This window comes from Moschus berezovskii, chromosome 6 (assembly GCF_049115385.1).
Source record: "Moschus berezovskii isolate FMDL1 chromosome 6, NW_MosBer_1.0, whole genome shotgun sequence".
NCBI classification, from domain to species: Eukaryota; Metazoa; Chordata; class Mammalia; order Artiodactyla; family Moschidae; genus Moschus; species Moschus berezovskii.
In genome coordinates this window covers 111,171,508-111,187,748 of record NC_142465.1, presented here as the reverse complement: position 1 = coordinate 111,187,748, position 16,241 = coordinate 111,171,508, and the positions used below count along the sequence as shown (strand labels likewise).

General features: G+C 55.4%; 1 protein-coding gene across 2 annotated transcripts in view; it reads right to left on the bottom strand.

Moving 5' to 3' along the window:
- The window catches only part of B4GALNT3 (beta-1,4-N-acetyl-galactosaminyltransferase 3), a 103,304-nt gene that overhangs the window by 6,888 nt on the left and 80,175 nt on the right, over positions 1–16,241 (bottom strand). The window contains exons 4-14 of one of the 2 annotated variants that reach the window (XM_055396001.2): positions 9,669–9,764; positions 9,178–9,268; positions 8,709–8,809; positions 8,301–8,368; positions 6,608–6,686; positions 6,428–6,494; positions 4,527–4,670; positions 3,528–3,637; positions 2,720–2,820; positions 2,458–2,519; positions 1,109–1,913 (exon numbers count right to left, since the gene is read on the bottom strand). In XM_055396001.2, the coding sequence (XP_055251976.2) occupies positions 1,109–1,913; positions 2,458–2,519; positions 2,720–2,820; positions 3,528–3,637; positions 4,527–4,670; positions 6,428–6,494; positions 6,608–6,686; positions 8,301–8,368; positions 8,709–8,809; positions 9,178–9,268; positions 9,669–9,764 (1,724 nt within the window). The remainder of the gene's footprint in view (positions 1–1,108; positions 1,914–2,457; positions 2,520–2,719; positions 2,821–3,527; positions 3,638–4,526; positions 4,671–6,427; positions 6,495–6,607; positions 6,687–8,300; positions 8,369–8,708; positions 8,810–9,177; positions 9,269–9,668; positions 9,765–16,241) is intronic. The other variant, XM_055396002.2, reaches the window with a different exon arrangement.

The following is a 16,241-nucleotide window of genomic DNA, read 5'->3' as shown; positions in this document are numbered from 1 at the left end:
ATTTTAAAAAATACGTATGGCTAATAAAAGAATAATTTTAAAAGAAAAGACACGACAGACGATTGGAAATGCTGACTGGTTGGCCTGAGATCACTAGTTACAAGGGAAATGCAAATCAAAACCACAGTGCAATACCACTCCACATCCACTAGCGTGGCTATTTTTAAAAAAAGGAAGATTAGAATTGGTGAGAGTATGAAGAAACTGGAGCCTTTATACACCGCTGATGGGAACGTAAAATGGTACGGATGATTTGCAAAAGAGTTGGCAGCTCCTCAAAATGTTAAAGCTAGAGTTACTCTATGACCCAGCCATTCAATCCCAAGGAATTTACCCAGGAGAACTGAAAACAGGGTCACGCAAATACCCTGCACATGAATGTTCATAGCAGCACCATTCATAAGAGCAAAAAGTGGAAACAGCCCAAATGTCCATCCACTGATGACCAAACAGACAAAATGTAGTCTGCCCAGACAGTGGAATATTACACAGCTGTACAAAGAAATGAAGCACTGATACAGTCTACAATGTGCAAGAGCCTTGGAAGCAGCTGCTAAGTGGAAGAAGCCGGACACATGAGAAATGTCTGGCACAGGTAAATCTACAGAGACCAAGCAAAGCAGTGGTGGCCAGAGCCTGGGAGGAAGGAGGCAAACTGCTAACCAGATATCTTTTAAAAGTGATGAAAACATTCTAGAATCAGATAGGGGTGGTGGCTGCACAATATTCTAAATATACTTAAAAACCACTCAACTGTACACTCCTAAATGGTGAATTAAATGATATATTCCTTTTATCTCAATTAGAAAAATGTCAGTGGGTTGAAAACAAACAAATGAATGAATGAAAAAAACAAGCGCTCAGTCGCGCCTTCTGCTGCCGCCCTTCCAGCCCACATCTGGGGTCTCAGGCTGTATTTTTAACGCCAGTTTTGCTACTTCCACCTCTTTACCGGCTCCTTGCACGAGTACCTTCTCAGAGTTCAGCCCGTGCCCAGGGCCAGGCCCTGAGGGTTTCAGACCTTGCCCGACGGTGGGACCAAGACCCAAAGGCACACATTCTCCCGGGCGCCCCTCCCCGCCCGGCCCCAGAGAGCCCTTTACCTTACCCCCGGCTCCTCTGGTTGAGCTTCTTCAGGAAGACCCGCGTGACCTCGAGCGCCTCCTGCTCCGGAAGCAGCAAGTTGCCCGACGTGTTACAGCTCAGGTCGATCCAGTCCGTCCGCAGTGCTTGGAAGTCCAGGTCGTGGGCGCTGAAGGTCTGCTCCCAGTTCACCACCGGGTCGAACATGGACAGGTACTCCAACACCTCGCTCACATCCTCCTCGTCCTCCCCATCATCCTCCTCCTCGGCCTCACCCTCCATTTGTCCTTCTTGGCCGGCTACTGCCACCACCACATCCTGCTCCTCGGGCCAGCCCCTCCCGGGGTCGGGAGGCTCCATCCCATCGCCCCTTCTCTGCTCTGCGATGTACGACTCGACCTGGTTCAGCCACTGGGACTGCCCAAGCACCTTCCCAGGACCGGCACCAGGGGGCCTGGGCCTTTTCGCTGGTGGCAAGTGCCCGGTCAGGGGCCCTGGGGGCCACTTGTCAGGATGCTGCGGAGCCTGGTGGGGCTCAAGGCTGGGCTTCCTCGCCTTCTTGTCTGCTGGCTGGGCAGGGGCAGTGCTGGGCCTCACGGGGAGGGAGGCTGTGGAGTTCTGCCAGGGAGGGGGCGCTGCCAGGCCCTCCTGGGCCCGAGCCAGGAGTCTCCGCAGGTTTCGGAGGCGGTGGTCAGGGGCATCCTGCTCGGGGGCTGTAGGGGGGCCTGACTTCCCTGCTGGCATCCTGGCATTCTGGCCATCAGGGACAGGGGTGTCCTCTGCTGCTTCTCCATACTGGGATTCTTCTAGAAGGCCGTCCTCGAAACCTGCTGTTAAAACCATCCCTCACATGGGCTTTTCAACCTCTCCCCAAAAAGATCCAGAGACAGCTGAGGACTAGGTAGGTGAGGTGGGCAGGGTCCCCAGCAAGACCCAGGGTGAGTTACTCAGCTCAACTAACCCAGTGTCTCCATCGGCATAAAGGGTTGTTGTCAAGGGTGGTGATGTGAGGGACAGAAAGTGCTAGCAGGGGCCCAGTGGATGGCCGGGGGCAGGTCAGGCCCCAAGCCCGCAAGGTGAGAGGCCGTGGGAGGACAGTGCTTCTGCAGGGCAGTTTCCTAACTGCAGGGCAGGAAGGTTCTCGGGCCTTCAGGGTGCGTCCGCCAGGGCCCTGAATCTCCCCCTCTGGACCACCTCACTTTTGAAACGTCCCTACTTGTGTCTTGGAAATTAAGAGGGCGAAGGGCTGCTCCCCATCTCTTAGGCTTGGGGGAAGAGGCTGCAGGGTTTGCACTCTAAGCTCCTGGGGGTGGTTCTGACCCAGTCTGGACTGTCGCCCTCCAGCCTGGCCTGGAGGCTCGGCCATCACTCTACCTGGCTGCTCTGGGCCCTGCTTCTGAGGCTGGTCAATCTTGATGTAGTCTTGAAAGCTGAGCCTGCAGTGGGGAGGAGGGGAGCTCTGAGGTCACAGCCGGCCGAGGGTACAGGGGAGGGGGTGTGAGTGCGTGTGCATATAGGTGTGCAGGTGCACGTGCGTGTGTGAAGCACCCAGGAAAAGCCGAGGCCCCCGGTGGAGCGCCCTCGCAGCCCCCTCGGTCCAGGGAGCTCTCCTGGCTGCCCCCACTCAGCGCCTCACCTGTCCTGGTAGTAGGCATTTTCCTGGTAGAAGCACTTATTCTGGGTCTCCATGTGGCTCAGGCGGGTGTAGTCATTAGGGTAAACAAAGGACAGGTGAATCTGGCGGGAGGAGGGAGGCACAGGGCTGCCGTGGACCAAGCATCTGGATTCCGGCCACTCTTTACACCCCCTCCTGGGACCTGGGTGGCACATGCCCCCAAGCCAGGCTCCCCGGTGCCCACTTCCTGTCTTCTGCCCCAGCTCATCCAGCTGCAGCCAAGACCACCCACCTCTCCTGTGGCCTTTCCCACCGCCTCCTGCACCCTGGACCAACCCCCGCTACTCCCTACACTGCTTTCTGCCCCCCTTCAAACACAGCTCTAGGCCACGGCCACCAAAACCCTCTCAACCCTGCCCCATAGCTGCCCCCAGTCCTCTGTCCTGCCTCCAGTCTCCCCTGCTGTCATCTCTGGGCCCAGGAGCCCAGCATCATCCCACCTCTCAGCCTCCACATGGGCTCTGGGTTCTCTAAAGCCGAGCCCCTCCACAGTTCACCTCCCGAGCGCCTCATCTACAGTTTAATAAATACCACTGTCCTCGGGCAAAGGGTAGGAGGCCTTGGCCAGGCCACACACTGCACAGCGCCGGGCTCCGCAGGGCTGCCCATTCAGGCTGGGCACCCGCGGAATACCAGCGGTGTGGCGTGGGGAGGTCAGGCACAGTGGAGTTCTCCAGGCCCCAGGCTGCCGGGGTGTGGCGTGGGGAGGAGGGGGTCGGCCTCAGCCAGCCCCTCCCATTCCAGCCCCTGTCGCCCAGGTGAGACTTACAAACCGGAGTCCCTGGTAGCGCTGCAGAGGAAGCCCGTCCACCAGGTAGCTGGGCTTGTAGGGGCAGTCAGGCAGGACGTGTCGGAGCTGAGCCTTGGGGATCAGAGGCACTGGGGATGGAAGGAGGTGACTGAGGGCTGCGGCTCAGCCTGGAGCCTGCGCGTGTCTGTATTTGCTTGTGAGAGAGTCCACATCCGGTGGCTGAGGCTGCTAAACTGAGCTGGCCCCCCCTCGAGGGTGGGGGTGGCATTCACAGGGCACCTTGGAGACAAGGAGCTTGGACACAGTCCCCAGCTCAAGGCACAGTAGAGCGCTGGGATCGCTGTACACGGCCAGTCTCAAAACAGGTTTCGAAACTTCCAAGAGGCCACAAAGCCTTACCTGAGTGCAGCGTCAGTAACTGAATTTCCTTCCACTTGTCATGGAGGGGCGTGGGGGTGGAGGGAAGGGGACACGTCATCTTTTTTTATTTTAAGGTATTTATTTATTTATTTGGCTGCTCTGGGTCTTAGCTGCAGCATGTGAACTATTTAGCTGTGGTGTGTGGGATCTAGTTCCCCGACCAGGGATGAAACCTGGGCCCCCTGCATTGGGAGCGAGGAGTCTTAGCCACTGGACCCTCAGGGAAGTCCACGTCAACTTTTAAGATGTAAATGCCCCTGACAGTTTAAGTCCCCAACGCCTTAGTGGGGACATACTTCTCTCACAAGAGCTAGAATCCAGTGAGAAACTGATCCCTGCGATTGCAGAGGCATGTCTGGATTCTGGCTCTACTTCTTGTCCTGTCACGTTTGCTCTGTAATGATCGGTATGACTGTGAAGCGGTCCATCTGTATTTCTGCACTGTTCTGTACATGTGTTCTATTTCACATACATGAAAGCAAAAAGCCTCTGGTTTGGGGACACTGTAGGACAGAAGCCTCCTGAGTCTCCTCCCTGACACCATGGGCCTGGCAGTGCATCCCCAGGCCAGAGGTCAAGTACGTGGCGAGGCCTTACCTCTGTAGAGAGTGTCCCGAGGGTCGGGCCGCAGCATGTCAGCGGGTGGTTGTTCATCAGTGGGAAGGGGGTCTGGGGAGCCCATGTGGCTGGCTGCTGTCTGCGGGATGTGGTCCACCTCGTCCATCCTCAGGAGGGTCTCATCTGGGCCCAGGGAGGAAAGAGCAGGACAGCCATGACTCCCAGAGAAGCCAGCCCAGAAGCCAGGCCCCTGCCTTCTCGAGGGGCCAGGTCAAGGCTCTGGTACCAGCCGCCCCACAACCTGGTATAGTATGTATGTGTGTGTGTGTGTGTGTGTGTGTCTGTTTAGTTGTTCAGTTGTGTCTGACGCTACAACCCCATGGACTGTAGCCCTCCAGGTTTCTCTGTCTATGGGATTCTCCAGGCAAGACCGTTGGAGTGGGTTGCCATTTCCTCTGCCTGGGAATCTTCCCGACCCAGGGATTGAAATTGCGTCTCCTGTGTTTCCTGCATTGCAGGTGCATTCTTTACCTGCTGAAGCCATCAGGGAAGCCTGGTACTGAATAGAATGTGCCCAGTCCCTGCGCCCACAAGCCATGCCCCCTAAACTTGTGGTTTCAGCTGTTTATCTCCCCTGGACCCCCTCCACCAGCCCCGTGGCTGGCACACACCACAGTTTTGTGTGAACTGAAAAAAGCCACCTCTTGCTCAAAATGTTTTACTGCCACCTGCTAGAAATCTGTCCTTAGAAGCATGGACAGATTTCATGTCCATGAAGCACAGTTTAACAAATATGTGAAAAGCACTTATTACATAATAAGCCAGACACTGTTGCTAGTGTCTTACAAATATCAACCCGTCACCACTGTGGCTTAAATACATCATGATGCCTACCTTACAGACAAGGAACTTGGGCAAACGGAAGTGAAGTCTTGTGCCTGAGATCACACAGCTGACAGGCTGGCAAAGCTGAGTGTGAATGCAGGGTGTCTGCCTCAGGCTCCCCAGCAGGCTTAGGACAAGCCCATGCCCAGGTGAGCAGGGCACCCTGAAGCTCAGCACCTCCCTCTGGCCTCCGGGGTGTTTGCTCTCTGCCTGAGGGTTCAATTGCCTTGGCCCACAGAGAGGTTTCCTTCTGTGCTAGAGGCTGGCAACCTCTGGCCCATCTTATAGGTTTCCTTCCTGAATTTGCTGCGGGCTTCTTTATTCTTGGTTCACACTGATTCCAACTCTCCCTTCTTCTGGCCCTTCTGCTCTGACCCTGTGGCCTCTTGCTTGGTTGCTGGCAGCCTCCCCTCACCCACCTTATCTCTTCCCCACGACCACCCTCTTCTGTGAGTCAAACATGCCATTTCTTACTCCCTCCTGCCCTCCACACACACTGCCTGCCATCTCCTGGGCTCCTCCAGACCCGCCTTTCCTTCTTGCTAGGGCCTTTGCCGTGCCCGCTTCTCCTACACCTGGGCCCATGTGGGCTACACCAGCCGGTGGAGACTGCTCTGCGGGGCCTCCAGACAGGAAGTCACAAGCCATGATGAGTGCAATCGGAGAGTCCACGGACTGCAGCTGGAAAGCAGGTCAGCATGCTTTCTCTCCCCTGGCCACGGCTGTGCAAGAACCATGGTGGCTCATCTGCAAAGTAGGGCCTGGCCTCCCTCCTGGACTGAGCCTCACAGTTTCTGGAGCCCCTTGGAATCAAGCAGACGATGCTGTGTTGGGGTGGATGGGCATTGTTCTGGGGTAAGGACTCCGAGAGCATGCAGAGGGTCCTCCCAGGTCACTGACCCCTGAGGGCTAAGGACCTCTGACCTTTGGCCTCTGCTCCTCGTCCCGCACCCTTCACATTCACGTCCTGGCCTCCACATGCCAGGCCCCCCAGCAGGCATAGCCTGGCAGGCTGGCCCACCTGGCCTCATCCCCAGGCTGGGCAGGACACTCACTTGTGAAGAGGGACAGGGAAGCAGAGTCGATAATGCTGAACTTGGCCCCGGGGTCATTCCGCCGCCACTGGAAGAGGGGAGGGTGGACGTGAAGGGTCGGAGGTGGCTGATTGGGAAGAAGGCTCAAGGGAGCAGCAGAGGGGCGGCCAGGTGGGTGCCGAGGGGGCAGCGAGCACTCACCGCGACCTCCACGTGGTCGGTGCCCTGGTCGTTCTGCTTGTGCAGCACCTCGAAGTAGTACCGGCGGGCAGCTGCCAGGCTGGCGGGAGAGACGGTTCAGGGGCTGCCTCCCAGCACCGCGCACACCCGGCCCCTCCCTCCCTGCTCCTGGTCCCTCAGACCTGCAGCTGAGCGCCTGGGTCAGAATCCCCATCACCACTGACGGACGGGGCAGCCCGTTTTCCCTCCCGTGAGATGGGATAATGACAGCACAAACACTCAGGGAGTCACATGAAGTAACAGTGCTAATCCTCAGAGAGCTGGTCCTTTGTGTAAGCACCAAGGGTGTGTGTGTGCGTGCACACTTAATTGTGTCTATAGACTGTAGCCCGCCAGGCTCCTCTGTCCACGGGATTTTCCAGGCAAGAATACTGGAGCAGGTTGCCCTTTCCTACTTCAAGGGATCTTCCCAACCCAGGGATCGAACCTGAGTCTTCTGTGTCTCCTGCTTTGGTAGGTGGACTCTTCATCACTGAGCCACCTGGGGAGTCCATACTAAGTGCTTTATACATTTGAACTCACTTAACCCCTGTCTGTAGATGAGAATGCTGAGGTGTAGAAATCGTGGGTAATTCGCCCACAGTCACCAGGTAATAAGTGGCCCCACTGGCGTTTGTACCCAGGCAGTCAGTTGCTCCCCTGAGCCGCATGGGCAGTGGTGACCACGGGGGCTGGCTCAGCAGTGTTCTGTGCAAGCTGGCCTGTTTCACCACCATCAGCACCAGCACCGGCACCATCAAGCCCACACATGTTCTCGTGGGTGGGTGTGTGTGCACGCGTGCGTGAGTGTGTGCCACCAGGTGGCGCTCTGAGGCTGGGCTAGTTCCCGCCCCAGCCACTCCAGGAACCATCAAGCCCACAAGTGTTCTCACCGTGTGAGTGTGTGTGTGTGTGTGTGAACAAGTGTTCTCACCGTGTGTGTGTGTGTGTGTGGCAACAAGTGTTCTCACTGTATGTGTGTGTGTGTGTGTGTGTGCGCACGCATGTGTGCGTGCAGACCACCAGGTGGCGCTCTGAGGCTGGGCTAGTTCCCGCCCCAGCCACTCCAGGAACCATCAAGCCCACAAGTGTTCTTGCCGTGTGTGTGTGTGTGTCAACAAGTGTTCTCACTGTGTGTGTGTGTGTGTCAACAAGTGTTCTCACTGTATGTGTGTGTGTGTGTGTGCGCGCGCGCGCGCGCGCGCATGTGTGCGTGCAGACCACCAGGTGGCGCTCTGAGGCTGGGTTAGTTCCCACCCAGCCACTAGGGCCTTCCCTCCAGTCTGCCCAGGGGTCCCCGCCTTCCAGAATTTTGTGCAGCACAGAAAGTGCAGCGGGACTCTGGGCTGCACAGATGTAGATCTCTCCAGAGATGGAGAAAACAGGCAGAGAGGAAGGAGACCCGTTCTGTTTCCCAGCCCTGAGTGCCACCCAATATCTGTGTGACCCTCATTAAGTCACAGCCCTCTCTGGGCCTCAGGTCTTCATCTGTAAAGTGAAGAAGGATGGGCCAGAAGGTCTCTGTCATTCTCCCGAAATGCAGGGGGCCCTGGCTTGCTGGACCTCTGTGATGGGGGGTGGGTGGCAGAGGGGTCCCCCCGGGGCCCAACTCCCAGCCTGCCCCCGTTCAGGAAGGAGGTTGGGGGATCTGCTGCTCACCATGAGCCATACTCACCTGACTGGCTTTGAAATCTGACTCCGGAACTTCCCGAACTCTCCAGGGGCAGTCCACTCTTTTCCAGTCTGGAGATGCGGGGAGAGAGGGAGGGTGGGAGTGATGAGTGAGGAGACAAGTAGAAAGGAGGGAGGTGGGAGGGAGGGAGGGGAGATGCTGAGGGATGGGAGGGGGCTCGGGACCACTCAAGAAGCAACTCCCTTTCCTCAAAGTGCTCCCCGAAATGCAACCTGAGAAGCCACACAAATCCTCAGCACCAGGACCAGGATGGGTATGGCCTAGACCTGAGTCTTCTCCAGGTGTGTTCCCGCCCACATCCCGTCCATCCCTCTGTAACAGTGTCCTGATGGAGGCAAGTGACCTGGCTCCTGGGGGACAGGAGGGCCTGTGGGGCTGAGCAGACCCTACCTTGCCCACGCTGGCCAGCAGCCGCAGGCCGGAGACCTGGTCGTCCTGGCTCAGCCAGAATTCTGCGTTGTCGTCGGCAGCGATGGCAAACTGGATCTCCCCTGGGCATGGGGGGTGGTTTCCCAGGTGAGGGCAGGATGAGACTTCCCCTAGCAGGCACTCACGTCTCAGAGACTAAATTCTCTGTGGGGCACTGTGCCAGCCTGCCCACTTTGTAAAGCAGGGGTTTCTACACCTGGGAGACTCCATGGATAGGGGGACACTTACAGAGAGGGGTAAGCTAGTTTCAGACCCTGCAAATCAGGGTGTGAAGTGGCCACCTGGGGGCATGCATTGAGGCTTCACCATGTCCAAACCCTGCTCCCCTGAAAGTGGGCTAACGGTCTAGCCAGTCCAGGGCAGGCAACATGCCCAGGCACCCTGGAACTCAGACAGGAAGGGGAAGGGCAGGATGCGGGGCTGGCCTCACCGTCCGTGAAGGGGTGCAGGTAGCCAAAGATGCGGAGGCCGTAGTTGGTCCACTTGGGAGACACGGCCAGCTTCCTTAGGGTTGTGCGGATCTGTGCCGGGAAAGTGGGGGATCATTACCCAGGGAGGGAAGAGGAAAGTGAAGCGCCGGGTCTGCTCAGGCTGGTGGGACAATGGGAGGGAGGCAGGTGGAACCTGGGCACAGGCTCCCACGTGCTTCTTTATTCAGACCTTGAACAGCACACAACCCACGCAACTGGATCTGGTGGCCCCTGGGGAAACCATATTGTGAGCCATGAGGAAGACAGGGAAATGGACAGGATCTCTCAGGAGGGAACAAGGGAGATAGTGTGGGCAGACGAAGGGCATCCACGGGATAAAGGAAAGGACGTGAACCAGAAAAAGCAAGGGAAGGGGAGGAAGGCGGAAGTTGCAGGGGGAGGGGAGTGGTGAGAGCCAGGAGCGGGGCGGGAGCAGGCAGGAGGCACTTACGTGGGGGTACAGGGGGAAGTGGAGGTTTCTCCGCAGCTGCTGGACGGAGCTGCCGCACCAGTCCTCAAACACGTGCAGGTTGACACGGCCGCGGAACTGCGGGGATGGGGAGGAGTGAGTGTGAGACAGAGGCCTGGCCTGCCCAGCCCAGCGTGCCTCACTGTTCAAGGTTATGGTCCACGTCGGCCCCTTTCCCATCCTCAGCCCCATGGCTGCATGGCCTGGTCCCGAGGTCTGGTCTGTTTTTCTGGCCTTGCATGTGTTCACACACAGATGCACACATGCATGTACACACACACACACACATACACAGGAAGGGGGCTGGTCTATACCCCCCAGGCAGGGGGAGTTACAGGCAGGACAGAGTGGCAGGAGGGAGGCGCCAGGCTGGGTTTCAGCTGGTTTGGCCCCCTTCCCTTCGGTCTCATGGAGAAGGGCATGGCAACCCACTCCAGTATTCTTGCCTGGAGTATCCCACGGACAGAGGAGCCTGGTGGGCTACAGTCCATGGGGTTGCAGAGTCAGACACAACTGAAGCAACTTAGCACGCACGCACACCTTTGGTCTCAAAAGAGGAAAGCCACGTGGCTGTCTGGCCTGGGTGAAACCTCACCCCCCTGGTCTTCGAGCTGCCCCCTCAGCTGGCAGAGGGTCCTGAGGCTGGCTCTCTTGAGAGCCTCTCATGGACCACTGCCCAGGTGCCTGGGGCTCAGGGGCAGCCAAGGGAAAGCAGGAGCAAGCAGGTCCCCTCCCTCCTCGGCTGGGGGCTGGTGGGCACAGGACTAAGCTAGGAGGCACAGGGACCCCCGGGGGAGAGGGGACGGGTGGGAAGCCAGGACTCCAGCTGGTGGAAGGGCAGGGAGAGGGGGAGGGGAGGGAGGGGGAACCTCTCCCAAATCATCTGAACACAGTGCTTCAGGTGACCCCATCTTACTCTCCCCTCTCCCCCATCTCTAGATTATGGGAGGTGGACCCCATCAGGCCACATGAACAGGCCCTCCGTTCCCCCCATCAGACACCAAATCCCAGTGGCCTTAGGGAGACAGAGGAGGGGATACCCAAACTGGAAGGCCTTCCCACATAGAAGGCCTTTAGCAAGAGCTCTGGAGGGAGGGATGGTGGTAGGGGGAGAGAAGGGACCAGGCAGAGCCTCCCCCATGGGACTGCCAAGACCTGAGGTGCAGCTGGAGGGGTCTCCCATCCCCACTTGGAGAGCCTGTTACCCCATCCCCTCAGAACTTGGCTCTTCCTGTGCTTGGTGGCCTGGGGACCTCGGGGAGCAGCCATCGCTCCCTGGAATGTGAGTGGGGGGCTGGGGTGGGTGGGAGAGAGAATGCGGGCTGAGTAGGTTGGAGGCAGCCTGGGGCTGCTGGGAAGGAAAGAATGGGGACATTGTGCCACTTCTGGGGAAATTCCTGAGTCCTGTTTACAAGACTCAGTTGTCTCCTCCAAGCCACCCCCCTCCCCAACCCTCCCCGGGAGACTCTTGAGTCCACAGAAAACCGAGGGTAGGGGGGACACCCCCAGAAGTCTGCTTGTTCAGCTAGGGGGCCAGAGGCCACAGGGGCTGGGACAGGGGAAGGACGAGGGAGGAGGGAGCTGGTTGCCCCCACCTGCCCCTCATGGCTTGAGCCGCAGGGGAAACCCAGGCGGGTGGACAGAAGTGTCCATGTCCCGGGGGGTAAAGCCCTGATTCAGTCCTAAGCCCACCCTCCAGCCACCCCTCACCCCTCTTAGGCTCTAGGCGGGGGAGTCCCCTGAGGTACTAGTGAGCACCTTCTTCCTCCCCAGGCCTTGATGGTGACCCGACCTTGGTTTGTGTCCCTCCAAGCTTTGGAGACGTTGTGATGGGCAAGGATGTAGGACTCGGGCTGGTCAGCACTGCCCTTTGCCCCCTTCTCACCATCCAGCAGGGTTAAGGCCCAGGGAGGAGCCCTGGTTACTGCCAAGGCCAGAGCACATCCATGACCAGAGACAGACTTGAAACGTCCAGTCACAAGCAACGGAGAAAATACCTGTTGAAACTTTTCCTTTCAGAGTCAACACTATTAAAGCCCAGAGAGGTAAACTGACTCCCCAAGGACACACAGCAATGAACCCTGTGGAAATGGGAGAGCATCTAGGGGTGCGGATACTGCCTGTGGGCGCTCACCTGGGAATGTCCACTGCCTTCCACCAGGACAGGGCCTCTGCCAGGCCTCGCTGGCCTCCCAGAGCCTCCCAACAGGATGGAGGTGACTCCCACCACTGATTCCCTCACACAGCCTGCAGAGCTGTCTTTCTAAAGACAGATCCGGGGACTTGCCTCACAGTCCAGTGGCCAAGACTCCATCGCAACTAAGAGTTTGCACGCTGTACCTAAAGATCCCGCAGGCTGCAAAGAAGATCTGAGACCCCACGTGCTGCAACTGAGACCTGGCGCAGCCAAATAAATAAATAAAACCTGGGGGTGGGGCAGTTTCTAAAGACAGATCTGACCATGCCACTCCGCCACCTCATACCTCTGAAGGTTCTCAGAGGCTTCTGGACAAAACCTGCCTTCCCAGCCTCTCCCAGTCACACCTGCCCTCCACCCGCACACTCCTCTCCGCCTTTGCAGACAGTTTCCTGGTTGGAAGACCTTTTCCTTTCTTCCCCACCCAGAAAATTCCAGTTCATCCTTTAAGGCTCTTCTCAAATCTCTCTCTAGGCGTCTACAATTTCTCCCAGCAGAGTTACAGCTCCCTCCTCGGGGCTCCTTGCACATCTTAAGTATCCAAGGGAACAAGTGCTCAGAGAAGCTAAACCTGAAGCCATGTTTATGGCTTCATTTATCCTATAAGCACTAGAGATGTTTGTACCAGTGTTGATGCAAAGATGGAAAGGGGTCCCTGGAGGAGAGAGACATGTGGAAGTATGAGACACCTGTGCCAAGGTTACTGCAGAGGCTGAGATGCAGAGGGCGTGAAGGCGGTCCACCCCCCGGGGGCGGTGGGGCAGCCCAGCACCGGTGTGAGCATGGACCAGGCTGCTGCTTGGCCAGGTTCACGCTTACAAGACCAGCACACCTGGCAGAACCATGTGACCTCCACCCAGCAGGACAATGAGGCTCGCATTCCGGACTCCTCTTTAGAGTCTCTATAGCCTCTTGATTCCTGCTCACACCTGCCCCTCAAGTGAGCTCCCCTTTGGAATCAAGGGGCTCCCAACCCCTATCTGTGAGGATAAGAGGTTGCTCTGGATGGAGGAAGGGACCAGAGCCCCATCTGGTGAAATCCTAGTGGGGAACATTACCCCCGTTTGAATAGATGCTCTGTAACTGAACTGTGATGTCATTTTTGTCTCCCATGGTTACCATGTGTGGGACGGTGGTGGTTCAGGGCCCTGAAAAAAGGCAGGTCTGATCCACGCACAAACGTCCACAGCAGCATTATTCCCAGGAGCCGAAAGCAGAAACAGCCCAAACATCCATTTCCGAGGATAAGAAAATGAGGTCCATCCACACAGCGGAAGATTCCTCAACCAGAAAAAGGAATGAAGTTCTGACACAAACGCTGCCACATGGATGGGCCTTGAAAACGTAATGCTCAGTGAGAGAAGCCAGATCAAACGGCCACGTATAGTACGAGTCTCTGTATATGAAGAGTCTTCATATAGAGAGAGTCTATCTGAATGGGCAGATCCAGAGAGATAGGCTAGACTAGCGCTTCCTGGGAGCTGGAGACTGAGGGTAGTGAGGCTCTTAGGTGAGCAGTTTCCCTTAGTGGTGACAAAAACCTGTTGATATTAAATTGATAGTTTTGGATGACAACTCTATGAGTATACTAAACACTATTGACTTGTACACATTAATTGGGTGAATTATAGGGACTTCCCTGGTGGTCCAGAGGTTAAGAATCCTCCTTCCAATGCAGGGGACCCGGGTTCAATCCCTGGTCGGAAAACTAACATCCCACATGCAACTGAAGCACTGGAGTCCTGCAACTAAGACCCATCACTGACAATAAATTCATATTTTAAAAATTACGGTACATGAACTATATCTCAACAAAACTGTTAGAGGAAAAAAAAGGGGCAGGGTGGAGCCTGAGAAGGGAAGTCAGGATCCCAGCCCTCGGGAGACAGACACCAAGTCACGGAGCCCACGCGACATGACCCGTGGACTCCAACTTGCTTTGATCTGACTCTATATCCACCACATTTCTTTCCTGTAATGATGTTGGCTTTGTAGGGGGAGCAGAGTAGCAGACAGTGTTCAGTCAGTGGGCCGAATACTGATGGTAAGTGAATGCACTGCCATTGAGGTCTGTTAATTAGTGGGGTCTGCTAGTCAGTCTCATGATTTGGGCTGACAGGGACGGTTTCTGAGGGCAGTTACCTCACGAAGCCCATCCTGCCCGCCATCCACTCTCCATCTGAACAGCAGAGTGATGACTAAGCCTGCTGCGCTCGAGAGCCACTGCTGGCCCCTGAGACCCTGAGCTGCCAGCTGAAGGCTGGGGCATGGAGCTGGTCAAAGACGAGACCACAGGCAGCCTTCCCGTGTTCTGTCTGTGCTCACCCACAGGGCAGGGTTGCAGGAGCTATGCCACCTTGGGGAGTTACTGCTCAACCCCTTTGGAAGCCATTGCCCAGAAAGCGGTGATAACAGTGCAACCTGACAGCCCCCGACAGCTAGCAGATGCTTGGTAAAGCACTACCTGCTGAAACCGTAAGTCCAAAGGCAGGAGACAGGTAAGGAGAGGGAATAGAGGTCCCCATGGAGGGCTGGAGGAGAGGGATGCAGCTGGATGACTGCATTTGTGAGCTATCTAAACCGTCAGGACCTAAGTGCCCTCGTTGGTGAAATGAAAAGACTGGATTGGGGATTCCCTGAAGATTCCTGAGGGTTGTGATGAGGATTTTATAAGCCACTTTCTTTTCTTCTTTTTTTTTGGCTGGTTTGCATGGCTTGTCGGACCTTAGTTCCCCAATCAGGGACTGATTCCTGGCCATCGGCAGTGAGAGCATGGAGTCCTAACCACTGGACTGCCAGGGAATTCACTGTAAAAAGCCACTTTTAATAATAGAATACCAAAGCCAGTGGAAATCAGGCATTTACCACCAAAAGGCTAAACACACTTACTAAAAGATCAACTATTTCTTTTAAAAGTTAATCACATTTTAATCACTATTTATTATTTGTTACTGTTTTCATTGAGATATATATAGATGTATCTCGGGAGCTTCCCTGATGGCTCCGTGGTAAAGAATCTGCCCACAATGTGAGAGACGGGGATTCGATCACTGGATTAGGAAGATCCCTTAGAGGAGGAAATGGCAATCCACTTCAATATTCTTGCCTAGAAAATCCCATGGACAGATGAGCCTGGTGGGCTATAGACCATGGGGTCACAAAGAATTGGACACAACGGAGCATACAAACAGCTCATATATATATCTCCACCCTTGACTGGCTAAGAAAAGTGGGAAAATTAATGATTAACAAATGCAGACTATGATGTAGTTACAATCTTTCAAAATAATCGGTTCATTAAGGAAAATGATCCAAACTGGCCTCAAAGGAGAGAAGGCTGAATTGCTGGACCAATGGTTTCCACAATACTATCTCCAGGTGGGGTGGGGCCTAATTACCCGATGATGTCACCCGGTACAGGTGTGCCAGTGATGTAATCCACGCTCTTTCAGGATTTAACCAGAGGCAATTTCACGGTAGATAACCTACCATCATATTTCGCATGACACCACCTCCTTCACTCTCGCCCCACAGCAAATGGGTGGACTGGAAATGAAATCATCCAGGCGGGAGAGACCAACCTGTGCTAGGTGTGGATGAAGAAGACTGGCTGGCCGCCACCAACCGGCCAAGAAAGGCCTGGACAAGTTGCATGGTCTAATGCCCACATTTAAAATGTTCACCCCCAAATCACTATGCTGCTCTGGAATGTCTGCACAAGCATTTACTCCAGGTAATCTTGTGTCTGACACAAACCTCCGAGCCTCCGTTTCTCTACCAAGAAAAAAAGAATCTGTCCAGTCCAACATAAACAAAAGGTGTGAGGATGGTTATGACAATTTTTAATCACACATTTGACAGCTTCCTATAAAAATTTTCTAAAGCAAGAGTTTCCTAGTATATAGTCCCTCAGAGCACTGGTTTCACAGCGCACTAAAGTTTAATGGAAAAAGGCAGTTGGGGAGGTGAATAAGTTTGGAGTGTGTTGGGAGAAACCAAGTCAAATAGAGGATGACAGAACTCAGCATCTTTCACGCACTAACATGTATTTTCAGGAAGTGGAGGTCTATAGATTTTAAGCCATATTTCACAATGGATTCCTTTCTGACTGGAATATCTTATGGGACTTAATGGTCCAAGAAAGACAGTTTGGGAAGCCGAATTTTACGACTGGGGACTGGCATAGACATGAAAGTCCCATAGCTTTCTTGAGGTTTACTTTTCTCACCCACAAAATGAGGATGCTATGCTGTCCTGCTGCTGCTGCTGCTGTGTCACTTCAGTCGTGTCCGACTCTGTGTGACCCATAGACGGAAGCCCACCAGGCTCCCCCATCCCTGAGATTCTCCAGGCAAGAA